The sequence below is a fragment of the Tympanuchus pallidicinctus genome, unplaced genomic scaffold (genome assembly GCF_026119805.1).
Source record: "Tympanuchus pallidicinctus isolate F22 unplaced genomic scaffold, pur_lepc_1.0 scaffold9, whole genome shotgun sequence".
In the NCBI taxonomy this organism is placed as follows: Eukaryota; Metazoa; Chordata; class Aves; order Galliformes; family Phasianidae; genus Tympanuchus; species Tympanuchus pallidicinctus.
The window spans coordinates 15,056,296-15,078,423 of record NW_026294813.1 but is presented as its reverse complement, the minus strand read 5'-3'; the positions used below and the strand labels follow the sequence as shown (position 1 = coordinate 15,078,423).

Below are 22,128 nucleotides of genomic sequence, written 5' to 3'. Positions count from 1 at the left end.
TCGTTGTTGCTTTGTTGTGTTTTAAAATAAAAGTGTATTATTCTACAAATTTTTGCATAATCAAAGAGAAACAGAATCCTATGATGGGAAGAGAGAGAGGAAGAGGTAGAGGCAGTTTCTGGAGTTACTTGAGTTGCTGGAGTGTTGGTACGTCCTGGGAGAGCCCGAGATTATAACCAGCATTGCAGAACTAGCCTCTTTTTGCAGCTTTTTACAAAGAAAGATGAGCTCCGCTGTCCTAGCAAGGCAACTTCAGAGAGCCATACCCTTAACTGCTTTTGTTTCTTAGCCTTCGAAGATGCTGACAGTGCTGTGGATGATCGAGACAGTGACTATCGCAGTGAGACCAGCAACAGCATTCCTCCTCCGTACCACACGACCGCGCAGCCCAATGCCTCTGTGCACCAGTTCACTGCCCCATCACGCCTGCAGCAGCAAGGAGTCCTGCGGGATTCCTGTGCTGACTCTCTGCAGAATTACGATGTGGATTATCGGGAACACGTGGCCATCAGGTGGGTGCTGTCTTTTGGGCAGCTGTACTTTTCCCATTGATTTTCCACAGCAGAACCTGAAGGCGCTGTGCTATGAGAAGTCATATTGGTAAGAAAGCAAGTGTGAAACGGGGCATACTGTGGCTTCTGCCATAGGTGTGGAAGAAAGAGGTATTTTCTTCAATACTGCTAGAACTGGAGTTGCAGAATTTTACATGCAATGTAACAGATAGTTTTCATACCTCAACACTTTTGATAAGAGTGTTCGTGTTTCCTGAAGCCTGAACCTGTGTTTAGTAACCCTAGCTGGCTTATGGCTGTGGCTAAATTCTGACTTCTTTTGGCTTTAATGCTAAAAGCTAAAGTTTAATGGTAGCTTTTGAAGTTGTCATTGTTACTGAGATTTAATGCAAATGAGTCAATAAAATGTATTTACTGCGATTAACATCATTCTTGGTGCTTTCTTGTTAGGTATTTGTTAAATACCTAATGTATCAATGTATTCCCTTTTCCCTGGTAGTCTATGCTACTGGTTTGCAGTAGTAAAATTACAGAAAATGTGAGTCTGGAGAGATGGTCTGAAGCTTTTTCTTAGTGAAAGAGCCAATGTGTTTGTAGCTTGATGCTGCAAAGAAACACTTCTAGTTTGAACTATACCAAGATAGACTTTTTTAAAAAGTATTGTGAATTTTTTGTTTCCTGTATGATTGGATATGACAGTACCAGGACAGATAAAGTTTAAAAACTAAGAGCCTGCTCATCTACGATTGCTTTCACTCCAGAAAGGCAATTCTCAGATGATGGTTAATTCTCTCTTAGTGCTGTTGCTCCCCAGTGCATTTTCTATATGCTCAACCAGCTTTTTTGCTCCATATTTAATCTTAAAACTTAGGAAATGCTAATAAGCTTTCTAAAGAAGCTACATGGGATTCTCTTTCTTATTACAGAGATATTTCTAAGTGGAGCTGACTGGAAAAAAATCCCTTTGGTGAATCTTAAATATTTTCAAAACTCTGTTATAACAGAATATTGCAAAAACAGAGTGTGACTTTTGCTCCTATGAGTTCTGTGTGCCGTGGACCAGGCAGCTGGTTGATGGAGTTCCTGGCAGACTACAGTTCACAATTGTTGAGGAAATGACAGCTTGTGAAAGGCTGGGCAGACCCAGAGGGATAAGACAAGGTTCAGCTAGAACCTGTCTTGAATTAGATGAAAATTTGTCTGTGCCAAAATGCTTCAATTGGAACCAACTGTAATAACATCTGCTTTTTTTTTTTTTTTTTTTTTTTAAACAACAGTTGGATTTGACTGGAAAAATTCTCATTCTTTTTACCACCTTTAAAACATGATTATGTTCCATTGATAGTTAGGTATTTTGTTTCTCCTTCTCTGAAGGATAATGATGATCGCTCTTGTCTGACCTCGAGAACATTTTGCTTCCAACAGCCAGTCTGACTTCAGAGCAGCAGATATCTGCCCCACCAATAAATCTATTTATTTTATTTTAGTGCTAGCTTGCAGCGTTCGTTTTGTGTAACCATGCGTCCTCCGTGCCTCCTTGCTCTCGCCCTTACTCCCGAGGCGACATGATAGCATAGACTCCACTGTGAGTGGCCGAACTGACCTGGAGTCCATATCCGGGTCTGTCCGATGACAAGCTGCAGTGCTCGCTAGAAAGCAGGCACTCTCTAGGTCTGTCTGATAGGTGGGTTAATCTCTCTGCAGTCTGTGTGCTTGTCTCCGTCTTCTTGCTCTTGAACTCATCTTGTGATATATTTTGGCTGATTTTCGCTGTTTGCCTTGGCTCTATTTCAGATCTGTAGTGGTGCCTGGCTGATGATGTCATTTTTCTCCTCTCAAGCGCTGGATTTCTTGTCACTGCTTTTTTCCTAATTAAAGAAATGTTTTGCAGAGCAGCAGGAGAAACTCTCGTCATGGGAGGAACTCAGTTAGAAAAAGATCGTTTTGTTGTTGCCTAAATTATCAAATGTTGGTTTAGCTTTTACGGCTCTTCATGCATTTGTGTAGCACTCATTTCTTTCAGTTGAGACTTGAAAATATTTGATCTATTAACTATGGTGGCCTGGGAATCTTTTCAGTTTCATTAGTTTTTTAGATTCATTTCCATTATGGATTTAAAACTGCAACCAAGAAGTGTAGTAAGTGTTTTAAACTGTGTGCAACAGAGCTCATTTAAAGTAATGAGTATCTTTCCAATTAGCATCTTAGATAATACTGATGGAAATGATGCTCTAAAGCAGCAGTAGTGAAAATGCAATGATCTGTTTCTCTTGCAGTGCTATCCCATCAGCATCCTACATTGGGGTGCTCCAGGCAACTCAGACTATCAAGGTGAAGACACAGTGTATTAACAGTATCCATACAATGCCTGTATGCCCTTTGCCATTTCCCTTTTCTTGCTCTGCTCTTGTGGTGTCAGGGCACACGTGCATTCCTGCTACTTAGATTTTAGCAACTAATGACATAAAGAAAAGCTGCTGTGCATTTTACATAAGTGTTTTGATTTTTTTACATCCATTTTCTGTGTGTCCATTTCCAAGTAGGCTGGTATGAATTCTCCTTGTAAAATTTAGGCAGTTTCCTTCTTCTACTCTTTGAGTCGGTGAGCAATTGAGATAATCCTTCTGATCCCACCTTAGGAGTTAATCCAGAAATTTCAAGGGTCAAATACTCGGGTATTTAGGATTCTTCATCTGGTTTGACAGCAAAACTAGCTGCTTTAATCTGTTCTCTCACAGTGGGCAAGTATGGACTGCTGGACCTATTTAAAAGCATAAATGGGGAAATGCAGATCCTGACTGGCAGTGGGCTAATATCCATCATCACTGTGTTGCTTTGCCTGCTGACCAAGATCTCCCCCAGATCTTCATTTTGCATTGAGAGGAGATGGTCACTGTGTGCACATGTGGGCAGTGTGTTGGAAAACATGTTTCCCTAGCTTCCAAGAGGGAGAAGAGAATCTGGCTGTCCTCTACCTACACCAGGTTTAGGTGCTCAGATACGCAGATGAGTGGTCTTGCTCTTTGCAGAGTTCTGTCCACTTGCTCACCAGTCTGCTCAGAGTCACAAAGTAGCTACTCAGCTCAGCTGTTCCTAGGTGAGCTTGGGGATCTGGTGCTGGGTTTGCCCACACTGTAGAGAGTCTTCAAAGGGAGTGCATTAATTGTTGTTGAAAGCACTCATAGGAAGGAGTGGTGGTGGCATAGCTGGAGCTCCCCATGTTGCTGGTGTGCAATTTGCATTTTGTCCCCTATCTCCTCTTCCTGGGAGTCCAGTGACTCCTAAGTCCTTGCACTGTTCACTGCTCTTCAACCACTCTCAGGGAAAACAGAGTGCCCTGTGGGCTGTATGAACACTGCTAAAGCAAAGTCTGCTTCCTAGAGTGACCGAAATGCATGCATAGCATAGCATAGCATGAAATGGTGTGCGTGGGCACTGTATCTCAAAGTAGTCCTGTTACTGTAATAAGTGACTTTTTAAGCATGCCTGAAAAAGCAGCAGTAGCGTACTGGTACAGCCAAGGCTGTGTGCCCTTACTTGATCACAAAAAGCTGTTCTCTCTCAAACAGGAATTTCTAAATGTAACCTGTGGAATATCATAACTCATTCTGCTTTTTTTAGCCGTTTGATTGACAGGTTTTCAGTTTTGTTCTATCTGGATGTTTCTCACTTTAATTTTATTTAATGCATGTTTTTCATTGCTGTTTTTTCTGTCCTTTCTAAACCTTCTTTTTTTTTTATAAACATTTCCTTTCTTTTTTCTTTCTTTTTTTTTTTTTTTTGTTGCCTTTCTACCTTTCCGTCCCACCTTCTTCATCTTAGACAAGGATCTCTAGCTAGAAATGACAGAGTCAGGATCATTCCAAGTAATTCTGAAGATGGAGAAGAAGAACAGGAGAGTAACTATGAAGAACTAGGAAAACTTCTAATAGAGGAGTTCTTAGAAAAGAGTCATAGAAGTAGAAGTTGGCAGGAAACAAACATTAAAAAGATGCAAACTCTCTCAAAAAGGGAAAATGTCAATCACTGTGAAAAATCAAGATGTTGCCAAAATGTGTGTGTGGAGTCAGGATCTGTAGATATCCCAAGATACCCTCAGGAGTATGATACAATAGATAGGAGAAGGAAAAAGAAATTGCGATACAACAGTCTTGAAGAAAGTGAACAAATGATCCTCCTAAGTAATGGAGGTCTGCAGTATCCTAGAGAGAAAAAAATATATTTCAATGGTGTGGCAACTGATTCTGAACCTAATGATGATTTGCTGGTGTATGATAGAAAAGGAAAGTACGCTGGCAGCTCTGAAAATAAGGAACAGTTGCCTGCTTATCCCATCCTGCGTCCATACAAAAATGGCTTGATGGTCAAAAGCAGCAAGTTGCCCAACAAGTGTGGAGTGAACTACGAGGGCTCACCTCACCTCAGTAACAATGAAGATATGAAACGTGCAGGGCTGTCAGATAATGCTTTCGTGCCCCTGGATATCCTTGAGGAATTTGACAGTAGTGCTTCTGATGAGTTTCAGTACTCACCTGTTTCAGATGATGAAACTGAGGAATTGGCTATCCTTTCACAAACATGGCATGATTCTGACATCAGCCATTTGAGAGACTTCGCTGTTACTTACCCTGCGAATTCTGAGTCCCAGTTAAAGTCCAGCTGCGATAAAAAACACAGGACTAAAGAGAGCAAGCATGGTCATTCTGTGCACGACTTGACACTGTCTCCTGTTGAAGAACCCAATGAGGAGTATGTAGACACGATGGATGAACTTCAGTGTCTTGTAGAAACAGTTTCAGAATATTTGGCTGAAAAGGAGGAAGAGATCAACAAATTTGCTACACTGCCAGAGACGAGAAAAAGCTCTGAGCGCACCTCACTGAAGCAGGGTAGTTCTGATAATGTGGTAGTAGCCAAGAAGTCTGAACAGGCCAAACAGCCTGCTGCAGAGGAGAGCACCAAGGGTAAATCTGAGTCTCTCCCAGACTTGTCAGGTATGAAGAATACTGTGAATTCCCTATTCAGCTCTTTGACTGAAAAGGTGGGGTCAAGCACAAAGCAGCTCACAGCCTCTGTTGAAAAGCTTGTTTCTTCCACTCCAGAGAAGACAGAAACCAGAACCTCATCTGAAAGTGGAATCTCAAATGTGTTTTCTGGTAAGCTCAAAAGTGAGAGTGCATCTTCGGGAGTGACACCGGATGGTAAAGCTGACACTAAGTTCTCCATTCACTCTTTGCTACCAACCCAGGTGAGTGGTGATAAAAAAGCCCAGAATGTAAACTCCAACAAGCAAGAAACCACAAAAGTGGACAGTAATGCTTCCACACAGCAATCACATGAAACTACCACTAACAGCCAGCAGAACCAGCATTCAGTTATGGATTCTGTTCTAGGCATGTTTAATCCTCTAAAGATCTTCTCTGAGAAGGAAGTGCCAAAACAAGAAGTCGTAAAAGAGGAGCATGCCAAGGAGGAGAGCCATGCTGTGAAACCTGGTGAGGCAGACAAAAGTGAGAGATCATCTGGACAAATGGCAGCCAATATGGTTCCAGAGATACAGCTGAGTGAGAGTAGAAGTGAGGCAGGGATGAACACAAATTGTACTTCTGTGTCTTCCATCTTTGGCAGGCTCACAAATTCAGTCAGTTCTTTTAGTCTGAAAGCCAATTTTGATGGTCTCTTGGCTCCAAAGCAGCAGGATGTGCCACAGAAACAGTCAGAACTACATCATGTTACAAGTCAGCCAGATGCCGCTGTAAAGGAAGGTACACACATTGTCAGGGAGAAGCCTCCTGCAAATCACTTAGGGAATCAGCATACTACAGGTCATGAACTGGGAAAGGAGCAGAATAGAGGAAATGCAGAGCTTCATTCAGAGCCTCAAGATCAGGGCACAGCATCTGAAAGCTTTTTCAGCCCGCTCAAAAAGTCTTTCAGTCAGTTGTTGCTTCCATCTGCTGAACCAGGGCAGAAAGAAAATGTGTCTGGGTTTTCTAAAGGCCACAAGTCTGAGGAGGATGTAAGACGAAACAGTTCAAGCGAAGAACACTCGTTTCCTTTTACCAAGAAACTTCCTTTTTTCAGTGGGTTGAATTCTTCAGACAAGAAGGAACATACAAAAGAGAAAGGCAGCTTTATTCCTTCATTATTTAAATTTTCCTCTGCAGAAAATCTAGCAACTTCCAAGGACCAAACAGGTCATCAGAGTTCTGGAGATATTTCTTTGCTTGAACCCAAAAGCAGTAATTCACAAGAGGCTGTTTCATTAAAATCTAGCTCTGTTCCAAATTTATCAGAGCATAAGGAAGAATTTATGCAAAGAAAATACATTAATAAAGAACCTAGTGCCCAAGTAAACAGAAATAAACACCAGGAAAGTGCCTCTGTTAGTTGTAAGGTTACAGGAGATCTGCAGAGAAATAAGAGTCCTCGGGAAGAATCTAGAAATTTAAAAGGAGATTTAACAAGAGAAGGATTAAATGCAGACTTAAATCACAGCTCAGCTGAATCCATCTCTTCAGATAGAGTGTTAGAAGCTGCAAATAAAGATGATAAGCAGAAGAAGCACACACCGGGTTTTCTTTCTGGATTTCTTCACATTTCTTCCAATGACAACACAGCCAATACTCAAGAGTTGATTGTGAAAAGCGAAAATGATGGCCAAAAAAGCAGTTCCGGATTATTTTCTGGCTTATTTAAATTTGCCTCAAATGAAAATGTGTCTGAATGTAAGCAAGATAAGATGAAATCAAGCTCTTTAGGTTTCATGAAGCTTTTTGATCGAAGTGAGGATTCTATCTCAGAGAAAAAACCTGTTGACTCAGCAATAACTTCTGATACTGTAGAAAAGCAAGAGTCTTCTAGCTTCTTGAAAAACATCCTGCCCAAACCAAAGGAGAAGCTAGATAATGTGAACATGGAATCTTCCAAAGCTACTGAGCACCTGGCCAGCAGAAATGTTAATAACACAGCTAAGCATTCTGTGTTCCCAGTTGCCCAAAATCCTGAAGCCAAGGTACAGGACTTATCTGGAAAGTCAGTAAGTAATAGGCATGTCCCTTATCAGGAGGATACAGAATCTAAAATTCTCCCAACCTTATTAAACAAAGGATCGAATGAATTTCTTAATTTGACAAATAAAAAACACAATCTTACAGAGCACTACTCAGCATATCAGGAAACAAGAAGTCATTCTAGCTTTGAGTGGGAATATGAAGTGGGGGAACTTGTTGACTCTCATGAAATAGCACTGCCAGTTTACTACGTATTGAATCAGAACTCTGTTCTTCCCCCTCAGTTCTTGGACTGGCCTGAAAATGATGTGGTAGTGAATCTCTGCAAAAAGGATGGAAATGCAAATGTGGTGGATTGGCGGAGTAATGCCAACTTTGATATACAGAGTTCAGATTTAAGTATGATGTCACATGAGTCATTTGACCACTTAATGTTTCAGGATGTTTATTCAGAAGAAAATGATGCATGGACTGCTAATTCTGTCACTGAAAATTACAGTAACTTTCCACCATTTGAGAGAGATGGCAGTTATTCTTTGGAAGAGCTGCCCATGGATTTAAGCTACTCCTCTGGCTGTGATGGAACTATGTGGACTCTAATTGACCAAGAGACGTTAAGTATAGATGAGAACTTTATGTATTCATCCTATAGCCAAGACTATCAAGAGTGGCTGATGATGCTTGAGCAGGGTGTGTGGTGGCCATCGGAAGATGGTGATTGTGGATACTACATGTACAGTGACAGCCAGTATGTGTATTCGCTCCTCACCGATCCCACTGGGCAGTATGTCTACGTTTGTGCTCCTGAAACTTATTCTTACCCAGACTGCTGGGATTATAATTTCCAGATGGGCGGCATTCCAAGAGCTGTGCTGGAAGATAACACGGTTGCTGTTTGTGGTTTTAAAGTCCCTCTTGGCAGCGAAGATGAGCTGTTTTGGTTTGCCGAAGAAGAGAGTTTGGATGATTACACAATGAATAAACCTCTGGATTTGTCCGTAGCTTTGCAGAGGAGTGACCAGTTAATGAACATGAATTTGGAGACGTTTTCACAGATGTTTGAAGAGTCTATTTATTCTCAGAGAGACCAGCCGCTAGACTTCTCAGGTTACAAACTTCAAAAACTCAAAGTTGATTTTAGACCTGACAAGGAAACCCAGAATTATTCAGTGGAAACATCACTAACCCTTGATCTTAGAACACATTCCAGAAGGGCTTCTGATAAATCATTAAGTAAGGACATTCATACCAAGGAATTGGATAAGGATGCCCCTGTAGTAACTGCTGGGGGTGGGTCATCAGGAGGATTCTTTGGTTTACATCTGTTTCAATCTTCTCCTAAAGCTGAAGAAACTGTGGCAACTACTGAACGAATAGCAGAAGCAAAAAAGGCTGAAGAAGATAAGAAAACACCAGTGAACAAAGTTACCTCCTTATTTTCTGCATTGGGTGGACTGATTGGAAAGTCTTCAGGACCTGACTCTGGGACAACTGAGGATTATTCCTTAAAGAGAACAGAGACACGGTCAAAACCATCTGAAAACAAACCTGATATTTCATCATTTGTACCAAATAGGAAATCGGATGGGATGCAGGCAGGGCAAAAGTTTCCTGTTATATCAGAACTAAGAAGAAATACTTCATCAGAACTTAATTCAGAAGCCGCTAGAAATGAAAAGCTGGAATTAAATCAGAATGAAAACATCCATGTTAAAAAAACAGGATTAACAAAGTCTCCTTCTCAACTGAGCCAAACTGCTCCAGATGGCAAGCCCGTAAGAGAAGAACGACCTGTTAAAGCAAAGCTGGCTTCCAGGCATCTTGAACGGCATGTGACTGCTAATGAATCCAGTCAGTCACAGCCAAATCAGAGCCACCCAGCCCCTGAGCCCGAGGAAACATTATTTAAAAGTGCTCTGAAACTGTTCAGTCTTGGAGAAGATTCTCCTGCGAGCTCAACGACCAACAAACCCCAAACTTCTGGATTTTTTGACTTCTTCAAAACACAAGTAAGCAAAGAACCACAGCCATCTCCAGATCTGGAAAGAAGTCACAATGATAAAGCAGAAAAGGCAATGCATCCAGAACAGAAGGAAGCATCCAGTATCTCATCATTGTTTGGATCCCTTGGAGATCTCTTCAAAGTTGAAGCTGTGTCTTCTCAACCAACCTCAAGTGCTGCAACTCTGCCAAAAACCCACAGCAGAACTGTGGCAGAGTCAAGACAAAAACCTGAAAAGTCAGGTGGTCACCAGAGTGCCAGTATGCCGTGTCTGTCCTCAACTCCTAAGGAAGAAGTGGGAACAAGAGGTGTGGACAGGCAGATCTCCACTAGCTCTAGCAGAAAAGCTGAGGAGGGTTCCCGTGAGAATAAGACAGTACCTCCTGGGGATGCTGCAGGTCCCAAAATAAGCCAGCTGACACATTCAACTGTGCAGCAGAGCAGTGTGCCCACAGCTCCACCAAAGCAGCAAGGAGGAAATTGTGTAGGTGGAACAGTTAATCAGACAAAACCAAGGCCAGATCAGACTCCTAAAGAACCAGGATTCAGTTTACCATTCAGCTTTTCTGATATCACTGCTTCAAAATCACAGTCAGCACAGCCAGCCAGTAGAAGCATATTCTCATTCTTCACTGGATCAGATGAACCCAAGCCTCCAGCACCCACTGCTGCTCCCGCTGGTGCAAAGCAGCAAGAAACAGAGGGACTGTTTCGTCTGCCTTCCTTCTTTTCCAGTGGTCCAACTGCTGAGAAGACCACACCTCAAAGAAGTACTAGCTTTGGTTTCTTCAGTTTGACATCCTTTTTGGATGAAAAACCACAAACTGCACCAAGACAAGAGTCTAATGCAAAATCAGCGAAACCAGCAAATTCTAAGTCATCTATGAAGCAAAGTATTTCCACTGACTCTGGTATCAGAACTACCAGGCAACAAGATGCAGACAATAAGAAAGAAGTAAATGATATTATTGCAGCAGTGACTGGCAGACAAATGTTTAATAATGTCACTATGACCGAAAATAAATCAGAGATATCTCTGGAAAACACAGAAAATGTTACAGAGATAGCTGAAGAGAGCAACTTCAAAAAGCTTCCACACACTGATGACACTGCTGTAATCAGTTCAGCTCCTTCTGATCCTTGCTGTCAGATTCCCAGTGTGCAGGAGCATTCCCAGGGCGAGCAGACTATTTCCTTAGGGGTAGAAGAATATGCTCTGGGTAGCACAGGGAAGACAGACACTGTTGTTTTACCTGTTGATAAAGAACAGTCCTGTTCTTCAGAAGAACAAATTTCTGAAAATAAAGATTATAGTCCAGCCATAAATGACAAAATGGATTCCTTGGATATAAAAGACTCAAACAGCACAAATGACATAAAAAGTGAAGTGGTCTCTAGAGAAGTATGTGCACAATGTGAGTTGCCAAAATATGAATTACCTGAACAAACCCCTGGAGACAGGTTACAACAGGCACAGGATCTGCACTCTGCTTCTAAAAGACCAGAGACCTCTAATTTGCAAAACAAACCTAAGGAACCTGAGGGCGATAAGTCAGTTCTGGATTCTTCAGTTGAAATTTTTTCAAGTTTCATGACAAAAATGAAACCACCCAAAACATTGTCTGATTTCTTTTCCCAGCCTCAAGCTCCTGCACCTCCCACTGCACAGAAAAAAAGCTCCTCTTTCTTTGGTTTCTCTTCTCTCCCAAGTGGCCCAGCACCAACTTTCACAAGCGATCTTTTTGGCATCTTTAAGGGTCCAAAAGAATCTCCAAAAGAGATGCCTCCACAATCCACTCCTAAACCTCAAGGCAACAGAAAGAAAGACATTATTGAGTCTGTTCCAGCAAAAGACGCTAAGAAGGCAGAAGGTGTAACTGCAGCCAAAGAGTCTGAGAGAGATGCTATAAGCTCTCTGAATCAGGATATATTGACTGCTTTGGAAGAAAACTCTACAAAAGAATCTTCCATGAGAAAAGAAAATGAAGAAAATAGGAACTCAGAAACTTGTAAAGAGGAATCTTTGAGGATCACTCCAGAAAAGGTAGTTTCTAGTGAAAATCAAGATCTGGAGGCTCTGCAGCTGGCTGGTGATGCACAGCCCTCTGAAATGATAGATCCTAAGTCACAGGCATCTGATTTCAGTAATGTAGTTGATACAGAGCAGACTGAGGCCGCTGAACAGTCTGATGTAAATCCATGCCAACTAGATGTGTCTTCACACACAGTGGAGGAACAAGGTGCTTCTACAGAAAAGGCAGCTGTTGACTTCCTTCGTACTGGCTCTAGTGGTGGGTCTGAAATGGAAACTGAAGCCCCACTTAATGGGACAGGCACAAACCTTTCCCAGTTGAGTGAGAGTGCTACAACTGAATCAGAGCCTGCTGTTACGGAGAACCAGACTACTGCTGATATCGATCGCCCAGACATGAATAGCAGTAGCAGTAGAGAAACCATAGCTCCAGCTGATGAATCCAGTGTTCCTCTGCCCCCTCTGGATGAAGAGAAAACAAGTGAAGTACAACAGCAAACTGCTGAACAAGAGAAACATCTGTCAGTTAATGAGATACACTTGGAAGAAATCCCTTCCATAGGTGACTTGCAGAAAGAGGGTAAGCCTACTAACATTCCTTCAGATGCAAACAGCAGTAAAACAGTCTTTGAAATACCGAGCATGCCTAATTTGCCGAAATTCAGCTTCATGTCATCCTCTGACAGTGGAAGGCCGTTTGGGTCTTTCTTCTCTCAGCAGCCACCTTCTGTTAATAGAGCAGGGGCAGATCAGGGCCTCATGTCCAGCTTTAAGAAACTTTCTTCCACTCTGTTTGAAGGAGGCACTGAAGAAAAGGTGAGTAAGCCAGATAGTGTCCAAGGAGCAGTATTTGGGAAAAAAATAGATTTCTCCTTTCCCTGGCATAAAGACAACAGGGAAACCTCTGCCAAAAAGGAACCACATGTACAACCACCACAGGCTTTGTCAAAACCAGATGACAAGGTGTTAGGAACAGTCAGTTCAGATGAATACTCAAAATCTGCAGTCTCAGATCAACTGACTGATGCAAATATAGAAGTAAACTTATCTTCAAGGCAGCCTGACACTGTAGACAATGAACTTTCTGAAGAACCATCTGGTGCAAGCACTGTTGATGATACATCCAACAAAGAGCTGGGAGAGAGGCTTGATAAAGTGTCTGAAGACCAGCAGAACGTGATTTCCACCGAATTGCAGGAAGATCAAGCTGACAAGTCTGTAGCAGACCAGCCTGAAGTGAAGGAAACTGAGCTTGACTCTGCTCCTCATGGAGTAACACTTCATCCTGGCGCACAGCCTGCAGATCTGAGTAGCATGGAACAACTGAATGAGAAAAGGCTAGTTACAGACAAGTTATAAATGGCTTCAGCTGTTTGACCATTTATAATGCAGTAGTCCAGCAGTAGATACTGACCTTAGTGTCTGATGTCAGTAGCTCAGTCCCATCTGTATTCGTTAAGTGTTTGTAGTATCACTGATAGCTGTCACAGGAGATGTGGTCAACCACAGTCTCTAGTACTGCTGAAGCTCTTACATGATTTTCTAATCCTTTTCCATTCTTTTTTGTCTGTGATATTTTGCATGTTCTTACACTTTGTCACACTGAATGAGATGTTTTTAGTGCCAATTTCATGAGTCTTTCCGAAGTTTAATTCTTTGTGTTTTAATAGACTGTATACAGTCTCTTTGCTTTCTTGTTTTGAGATTGTTATCTCGTGTTTGCTAAAAAAAAACCAAACATATATAGGTATATAGATAATATATTCAAAGGAGTAAAACTTCAAAGTGAAGATTTTAAGAGAGAAATCTAATTAACTGCTAATATATTACAGAACCAAGTAGATTCATTTCACATTACTGAAGCTTTTAAAGCATTTTCAGAGATGTCAGTGAAGGTATTCTAATATTTGTTCTTCCTAAAATCTCTGCAAAGCTTATTTCATGCAGTTAGGGAAGCTACTTAAGGAAAATACCAGTATTTCGTGAGTCTGTATTCAGACTTGTCTATGTTTTAAGTTACAATTGTCATCAGAAATCAAAGCAGAGACTTCAAAAATGTGCATGTGTGGGTAGTGTAAGTAAAAGTGATTGTGCGTCTGATCTGACAGTTGCTCCACTGCACTCCCAGCACTTCCTGTCTGGCTTCCCATTCTCCTAACTCTGCAAGTGAGAGAAACAGCACTGCTGCTTAATTCTTATACTGAAATATTTATTGTGGCTGGGCCATAGTTTTCCTGACTGCATGAGAAATTTGGAAATTTGCATCCACTGTAGTTTGTGTGAGGATTCTGGGGATTCAGTCCTGGCAGTGATGTCTTGAGTCATGGAGATCACACTCCTGTGGTGGTGCTTTTTCATAAATGAAATTCTTGAGAAAAATTCACTGGAATGAGGTATGTGTCTTCCCTTTGTGAGTAATTGCTCCGCTTTTGTGAAAGACTTTAACTTGATGGTCTTAACCTTAATCTTGATTTCAATGTATTTTACTATAAGTGCATAATATTATTAAAAATAAAGTTAACTTAGTTTTCTTATTAACAACTTAAATGGCCATTTTAAAGCTGAAATCAAACTGTAGCAGACAGGCACTTCCTCTCTGAATTTCCATGTTTCCATTCTATATCCTCCATGGTTATTAGAATACCTTCACTATCTGTTTCTAGCTGACAGAGGGTGAAAAAGTAAATAACGGGTTCTAGAAAGTGTACTGTAACTCCATAACATACAGGGTCTGTATACTGGTGGGCTGTGTATGAAGTAATTCTGTTGCCTACCAAAGTTTTGAAGCTCAGAAGTCTAGATTTAGTTCAGAGAACATAATTGTTAAATGTAACTTGGTAACATGTCTTGCTTTATCTGATGGACTTTCTTATTTTCTCATAGTCCTGCTGGCAGTAGTAGATATGGCTCCTCTTGTAATGTCAGCCAGGGAAGCTCTCACCTGAGTGAGCTGGATCATTCCCATGAAAGTGCCCATGGCTCTGAGCAAGACGATGATCGTCAGGAGCGGGAGTCGAATTACTCCGACCACAGTTTGGTCAGCTACCATAAGGACAGTCAGACGTGGCTCAGGGAGCAAGAGGAGCCTCGCAGCAAAGGAGAGGAGGAGGTCTCTGAGGCAGGGGAGAAGCATGCAGATCATTCTACAGCTAAGCTACCCCTGGAACTTGACAAGTCCGAGGACGCTGATGTGGCAGCCCGAGTGAGGTAGGTGAAGTGCTCTGTTTTGAGATCTTTTCAACTAGTGCAAGGAAGTTTCCTCTCTGTTGTTTCATGGAGCAAATTATGTACATTGTTCTTGCAGTCTTACAACAAACTTGACGTTGCTGATCTGTGAAACACCATTACGTGTAATTTGTAATTACTAGTTATTTATGAGAGTAAAATTAAACTGTATTTTCTGTATTCCTGCTAATGAAACTCATTTGCTGTATTTTCTGGTTCATTTGATAAAGGTAGTCTAGCCCAAGGATAGCTACTTCTATTGCTCATGTGTGTTCAAAACCAAGAAATACATGTAGTGATGGCTTGAGCTGCATTCCTTCCTTTCTTGTGTAGTAAGCAACCACAGCTAGTTACTGCTTGTGTAGTTTGCAGGCTTACTGTGTGAATCAATGTGTTGCTTTGACTCATTATGCCAGCTTTTCTTGTCCTTACACTTTGATTTTACAAGCTCTTGACAGTATTAAAGAGAGCCCACAGAAACATTTCAGTTAAGTTTGGAAGAGCTGTAGGCTGTCTCCTGGTTTTACAGGAATTTCAGATTCCACTGCTTATCTTTCAAACAGATTGTTTTTTCTTGTGATAATTAAGTCATTGGAGCCCCTAATGTGATATGGTTATATTTTCAAAAATACGAGGGATTATTTTCATCTGGTTAAAGTGGATGGATCAGTGAGATCCATGGAACTATGTCTGCCTACCTGTGTCCTTTGGAGAGTGCTGCATGGAGAGTACAACTAAACTGGTGTTACTGTGCTTATGTGAGAGAATTAACCACAGTAGTTCATGTGTAGGCAACTCTTACACTAAAGTTTTAAAAAAGAAAACAAGGCTATAAAAAGTGTTGAGCTGTTCTTAAACTCTGACTCACTTTCTTCTTATTACAGAGCAGTAGGAGATTTGTCCCAGAATGGCTGGCCTATATTTGCTTACATGGAGGGTTACAAGCTAATTTAGGCATCTAGTTTAGATATTACTGCATCACTAGCTTCCTTTCTCTCCACTGTGGCAACACTTTGCTGTCTCTATGGAATGTACTGTGAATTTAACTCTGAACTGCAATCTCTGGAGTTGCACCTGAGCTAAATGTGTAGCATGGGTGCTTGTTGCTATCAGCTATGGTTTTTATACTGCCAACCGTGTCTGATCCATCTCAGAGTGATACAGCAGCATACAAAGGAAGGGATACAATCAAGGGCCCATTACATGAGTATGGGGAGTATAAAGTATGTTGTGGGACACATTGCTGCCAGATGCATATGCCTTCTTCAAAAACTGTAGGAAAGAGCGCACTGAGAAAGGCACAGAGTTTAGGGAAAAAAGCAGAGCCTTGTTGCCTGCCTTTCCATGGAAAGGGGTTTGTAAATTTGTGGCAGTGGGGAGTGAATGGAAAGAGACAGTTAGAAGGGACTTGCAACAGGCATGAGGGTGGCAGATCTTTCATCTGCTTCTCTGCATGCAGTTATGATACCCATGTGCTGAATAAGTTTGATCAGGTATCTTGGACTGGTTTCCTGATGTTCTGACTAATAACATCTTTCTCCTGGGGCTATGATTAATAATGAAAACATTTTAAACTAAGCTTTTATCTGCATGGATTTTCCACTGAAAGGCCGGGATTGTATCTTAGCTTTTATCTTTCAACTCACCAGCTTCCAACGCAGCTCTTTCACGCACAGAAATCTCCTGTACATAAGGAAATCTCTGCGTTAGCCTCTCACTTGTCATAGCATGTGCACAGCTGTGTGTGCCGGGAACCTGTTGGTTACTTCAGCTGCAGCTGCACTGTACCATACTGAATCTCATGTTGCAGATGAGTATTTGCCAAATAATGATTTTGTTTCTTGTTAAGGTACAGTGGTGACAACGAACCACCACCGTTTTCTCCAGCGAGAGCCCATTGGATTCGAGCCATTAACAAAGTTCGAATGCAACTTCAAGAGGTAGGATGGAGAATTGCTTCATGCCTTCTTTCTCCTCCCAGTGTTTTCCATCTGTGGCTGAAGGTTTCCTTTCTTTTGTCTTGTTACTATTCTGATGTTATGGAGGCAAAACACAATCAAATACTGTACAGGATTGCAGTATTATTTGATAGTGTTATTTAATTCTACCATCAGTTTGAGAAAGGCACAGAGTCTTTGTTTGGAACTAGAGGTGAATTATCAGAAAAGATGCAGAAGCAGAGAAGTCAGCACAAAATTTGCAAATTTGCAAAATAATAAAAAGGTTTGGGGCTAAATCGTGGGTGTTCAGCCTTTTGCCTTGCCTGGGCTGCACTGAGTGAAGAGGAATTGTCTAGGGCCACATATACAGGGGTTGCTCTGAAAGTAATGCTTCATAATTATTTCCATGGAAACTGCAACTGATACAAAGAGCACAGTAACACTATTTAATGGAGCAAATTCTCTGCTACAAAACACTCTTTTTCAACTCAGTCACTACCATTAACTATGCCTTTTGACCAGTGGTGAATAAGAGCCTGCATGCTGCACTTGCAACAATCTGCACCAGCAGAAGCAACCCACTGTTGCTGTCACGAATGCTGAAACCCCACCCACCACAGCCTCATTGTACTCACATCCACTGATTGATCTCCATGAATGTTCTGCAAGCGTCAGTGGCTGTCAGTTGGTGCCATTTTTTCCACATGATGGAATTCGGTGGCACCCTTCTTTTCATGCACACTTCCATGTCAGAGGCCATTTTGTCATGCCATCCCTCTGCTGCCACATCTGTAACACAGCATCAGAATGGAATGGAACACTGGTGGGAAGGGTCAACCTCTACTGCCATACCATCTGCCTCTGACACTGGAGACCGGTGTCGTAAGATAGGAGACATTACTTTTGGAACAACCCCCATAAAATATATAATACGGTTAATATATATATGTAATGAAACCTACTTTAATATATATTTTAATTTAATACTTTACTACTTTACTTTACTACTTTAATACATATTTTTTAAATTAAAACATAAAAAAGAGCAACAAAAACATAAAACAAGTGGGATATGTGACCTGGTTTTTGTGAAACTAACACATCAGGCTCGTCTGATGGCAGTGACTGCACTTCTTAGTGAGTTCTCCAGGTGTTCATTTTTGATGAAATTTAACTCTTTCTGTGCTTCGTCCTTGAAAATTGTTGTTCATGAATGTATGTACTGCCAAAAAGCTCTGACATGAATTAGTTGTGAGTCTGTGAACTGAGGGATATTTCTCTCCGGTAAAAGAGGTTTTAAGGAAGTCTGATAAAGACACATGGCCAGATTTTTGATGGCACCTCTATACATTCCATTTGAAGACTCACAGGTACTGTTTTTCTTTGTTTACTGAAAATGCAGTCACAAATAAAAAAAGGTTGGTTTTTTTTTTTTTTTTTGGCAAAATGGAAGGCAAGTCTGCGTGTGTTTTGCACAGGACTGCGTTTAGCCAACATATCCAAGTCAGTAAACCTTTTGCCATAATTTGAGTTAGCACTGCACTGCATGCCATACCCTGATTTCTGTGCAGGGAAGGTTAATAGTGCACTGCTTCTGGTTGGTGATGGGTGATGAGTGATGGGTGATGGGTGTGCAGCTGGGGCTGGTGTGGGGCAGCTGCATTGTCGGCTGAGTTGGGCTACAAGGTTCCTGATGAGCAGCTGAGAAAGAAGGCTGTTTCTCAAGGCGACTTGAGGATAGCTTGTTAGCTTAGTGGGAGTTATCTGTATTATCTGTCGTGTGAAAATGTTCCTTGGGAAGTTTTACATCAAATATTTTTATATATACTAACTGAAAGTGGGTGTATAATAACTCTTAGTATTTCCATCTCACGAAAGCAGCATTTAAAAATAAATAATCTTGATTTGGGAAGTCAAAAGGAAAAGGTTGTGACATTTTCTTCAACAGTATAAACACCCTTGTTTTAGAAAATAGCGATTAATCCCTCAGAAGTTTTGTGTTTTTTTTAAAGTAATAAAAATCTTTTGCTTTTATCTATCTGTATGCCTACAGAACGAGAACATATGGTGTGTTCATGTTCTGTAGATGATGAACTATTGCCTACTACCCAAAGTGCACAGTTAATGAAATACATTTAGAAATATTACTTTTTTATATTGCTTTTTGTCCTGATCTGGTTTTGTAAGAAATAATGTTACAGCATGTATCTATCAGTGGCAGAACAACTTCTGTACTGGATCTTTTACAAATTCTGGGGAAGACAAGGTTTTTGTATTGGAAGTCCTGTAGTAGATATGGCTTTTCCCTTGGCTTACCTGGACTGTAAATTCTTTCCTGACTGACAGTTACTGTGCTTAGTTCACTTCTGAGCTGAGTGAATTTAGATCAGAATGATCAGTGTGACATTGAAATTTAAGACTACCATTAGCATTCTTTAGAAATTAGAACTTCTGTTGTTTTGTAGATAATGCAGGCAAAAGAGTTTAGTTCTGTGCCAGTGCAGGAAAATGCACACAAGTGGTGCAAAAAGGACAAGAGGTTCAGTCATCCCCAGATGTTTAGGGATAAACAGCTTTTTGTCTGAGAGACTACAGACACATGGCGTAGTTCAGCATCAGTCAAAAGTTTTTATTTCTGTTGAGATTAAAGTAAGGCTGTTAGTAATTACTAATTAAATAAATATTATATATATATATAATATATTTACACATACACACATATATAAAGTAATACTATAATAATTACTATTAGCAGAAACGCTGTTATAGTTATGACAGAAAAATGTCTCTGTTTGCTTTGTGTTGACTGTTCCTAAAAACTATTGATCAAAGTTTCCATTGAAACAAAAACCAGAAGTGCTGAAGCATTCCAGCAGCTTGCTCCAGGCTTTAGCTGTCTTTACCATGCAAAGGCTTTTAGCTGTCTTTACCATGCAAAGGCTTTTCTTAACCTCTGCTATAGATTGTGCTTTCTCCATATAAATCCATTTTTCATGAGTAGGACAAGCAGTAAAGGAGCAGAACAGATTCCAGTCCTCTCTGAAATAGTGAAAGGCTGCTCCAGTGTGAGAACCAAGCCCCACTTGCTCACCTCATATTTGGTTAAAGACTCTTTCAGCCTTTTCTTGTCATTTGTTTAGGCACTCTTTAATCAGCCCTTGTATTTTTTTCTTCTGTTTTTCCTTCTGAAGAGCAGAGTTGGAAGGTGAATGTAGAAACCCAGCCAGAGGTTGGGCTAAAAAGCTACAAGAGGCAGCTTGTCTGTGTTATGGAGCAAGGAAGACTTTGTAGTCCTGACATCCCAGTACATCAGGTGTCCTGCTCTGGTGGTGTCTTCTTGTCACGGGCTGACACTGCTGATGCCTACTTAGCCTTTTATCCTTTCTAGAGCTGAGATCCGTTTTGCAGAAGAATTTTATCAGTTGTTCCCTATCCTATATCTGTGTTGGACTCTATCTGTAAATGACATAAATATGAGAAAAAAACTTATTTGCAGTAAGGATGACAGAACACTGGAACAGGCTGCCCAGGGAGGTTGTGGGGTCTCCTTCTCTGAGACATTCAAAACCCACCTGGATGCATTCCTGTGTGACCTGGTGCAGGTGTTCCTGTCCCGTGGGGAGATTGGACTGGATGGTCTTTTGAGGTCCCTTCCAATCACATTACGTGATCCCGTGATTTGCTTTGCACTTGTTCTTTCAGATTTTTTTTCTGCTCCTTAAGCTCAGTGCTGTCTGTCCTTTTGTAATCTGTTATGCCTACAAATCTTTCATATGTGGAAAAGCTGCGTAGTACTCAAGCTTGCAGGCTGTGTGCTGTCAGAGCACGGGGGGCCCTTGCTTCACGGATTGAGTTTAGCTGCCCCAGATGTAATTTTTCCAATGCTTTTGAATCTGTTTATCAGTTTCACTCAGACTCAGGGTATAAAGCTTCCTCTTCTCTACTACACATAAGACTAGTCTACATTGTCATAGATCGAAGTTAAATGCATTTGACATACGCACAACTCAAGGTGAAGCTATCTGCCCTGTTATATCTCTCCTGTTTATGCTAAAAGGATTTGTTCCATTCTTTAATTGCCAGAAAGGGAAAAAAATCAGGCTAGCTCTTTCATAATTATCTCGGTAATATCTTCCTATTTTTTAAGTATAAGTGCTTGCTGTGCCCTTTTCCAGTTTTTAAGTGCATTGCCTGTTTTTCAAGTTCTTGGCACTCAGTGATTTGACTGTCTTGCAGGACAGTACCTGACGACTTATCAGGGCCATCTGACTCAGGTATAGCAACCTGTTATGCTTTTGCATTTTTGCTTTCCTCTACAGCACTCTCTTTCCTAACGTGCTAAACTTCTTTCTCTTTCCTATTAAAAAAAAAAAAAAAAAAAAGAGAGCATTTTAATGTTACTGACTGTCTGACTGCACTTGTTCCTGTTAGTGATGGCCTGAAGCCATTACGGTGTCAGATGTTCCAGATGCCATCTGATGACGATGGGTTTCCCTTTCTTTAAGTAGTAGCCATGGTGGTTTGGGTCATACTGTGTGTTCACTGCTGTGCAATTTTGTACTTTGCCCTTTTGATTTTTTTTCATCTGCATTGCTGTTCATCCGTGCAGACTTCCTCAGGGTGGTACCTGTAATTCAAGGTTGAAACCCCTGAAAAACTTGTGGTGTGTTTGAACTGGTTTCTCGGTGCACCTCCTTTCTTTCCCCTTCACTTGACGTAGCTCATGATTCATGTCTGTTTTTTTAACAGCTTCCTGACTTCTTTCTCTTCATGCATGTTCTAGCTACAGATTTTCTGAGTTTAATTTGCAGTTTTAAATTACACAGTGTTTATCTTGCTTGCCTCACTCCTTACCTTCCAAGGTATCAGGAAAACTGTCAGGTTTCTCAGATTTGTTTGCATCCTCCGCTCATTTCTGTGTCTGGCATTTCTCTTAAACTTAGGATTGCTGCTTTGCTAGTTGCCTTCTACACCTTATGCATCATCACCTTATTTCTGCATCTTGTTTGAAAGTCAGTGGTACAAATACTGGCTATCCAGATAGGTATCAGGGTTTTAAAGGTCCCTGTGATAATAGCCTAATGTGTCAGGTGATTCTCTTGGTAATTAGAAAAGGTCTTGCCTCATTTATCTGATCACCATATTAACATTTTTCCATCTTCTGTCATTACCTAGTTGCTTTCAAGAGGACTATCTCCCTGTTTTCTCCTAGCTGCTGCTTCAGCCCTTAACGTTCAAAGTGATGCCTCCAGCTCTTTTCTTTGTTCCTCTCACTCAATGCTTGATGCTATTTCATATTAATACTCATGGAGCTCCAGCTTGCAAGTATTGGATTTCTTGAACATAAGCTACTGAAACGATTCTCATGGCTTTTAATTGTTAATGGTCTTGATGAAATTTGGAA

General features: G+C 41.0%; 1 protein-coding gene across 4 annotated transcripts in view; it reads left to right on the top strand.

Moving 5' to 3' along the window:
• The window catches only part of UNC13B (unc-13 homolog B), a 205,622-nt gene that overhangs the window by 58,309 nt on the left and 125,185 nt on the right, over window positions 1-22,128 (top strand). For 3 of the 4 annotated variants that reach the window (XM_052670166.1, XM_052670169.1, XM_052670170.1), the window contains exons 8-10: window positions 290-512; window positions 14,443-14,766; window positions 16,634-16,724. In XM_052670166.1, the coding sequence (XP_052526126.1) occupies window positions 290-512; window positions 14,443-14,766; window positions 16,634-16,724 (638 nt within the window). The remainder of the gene's footprint in view (window positions 1-289; window positions 513-14,442; window positions 14,767-16,633; window positions 16,725-22,128) is intronic. The other variant, XM_052670167.1, reaches the window with a different exon arrangement.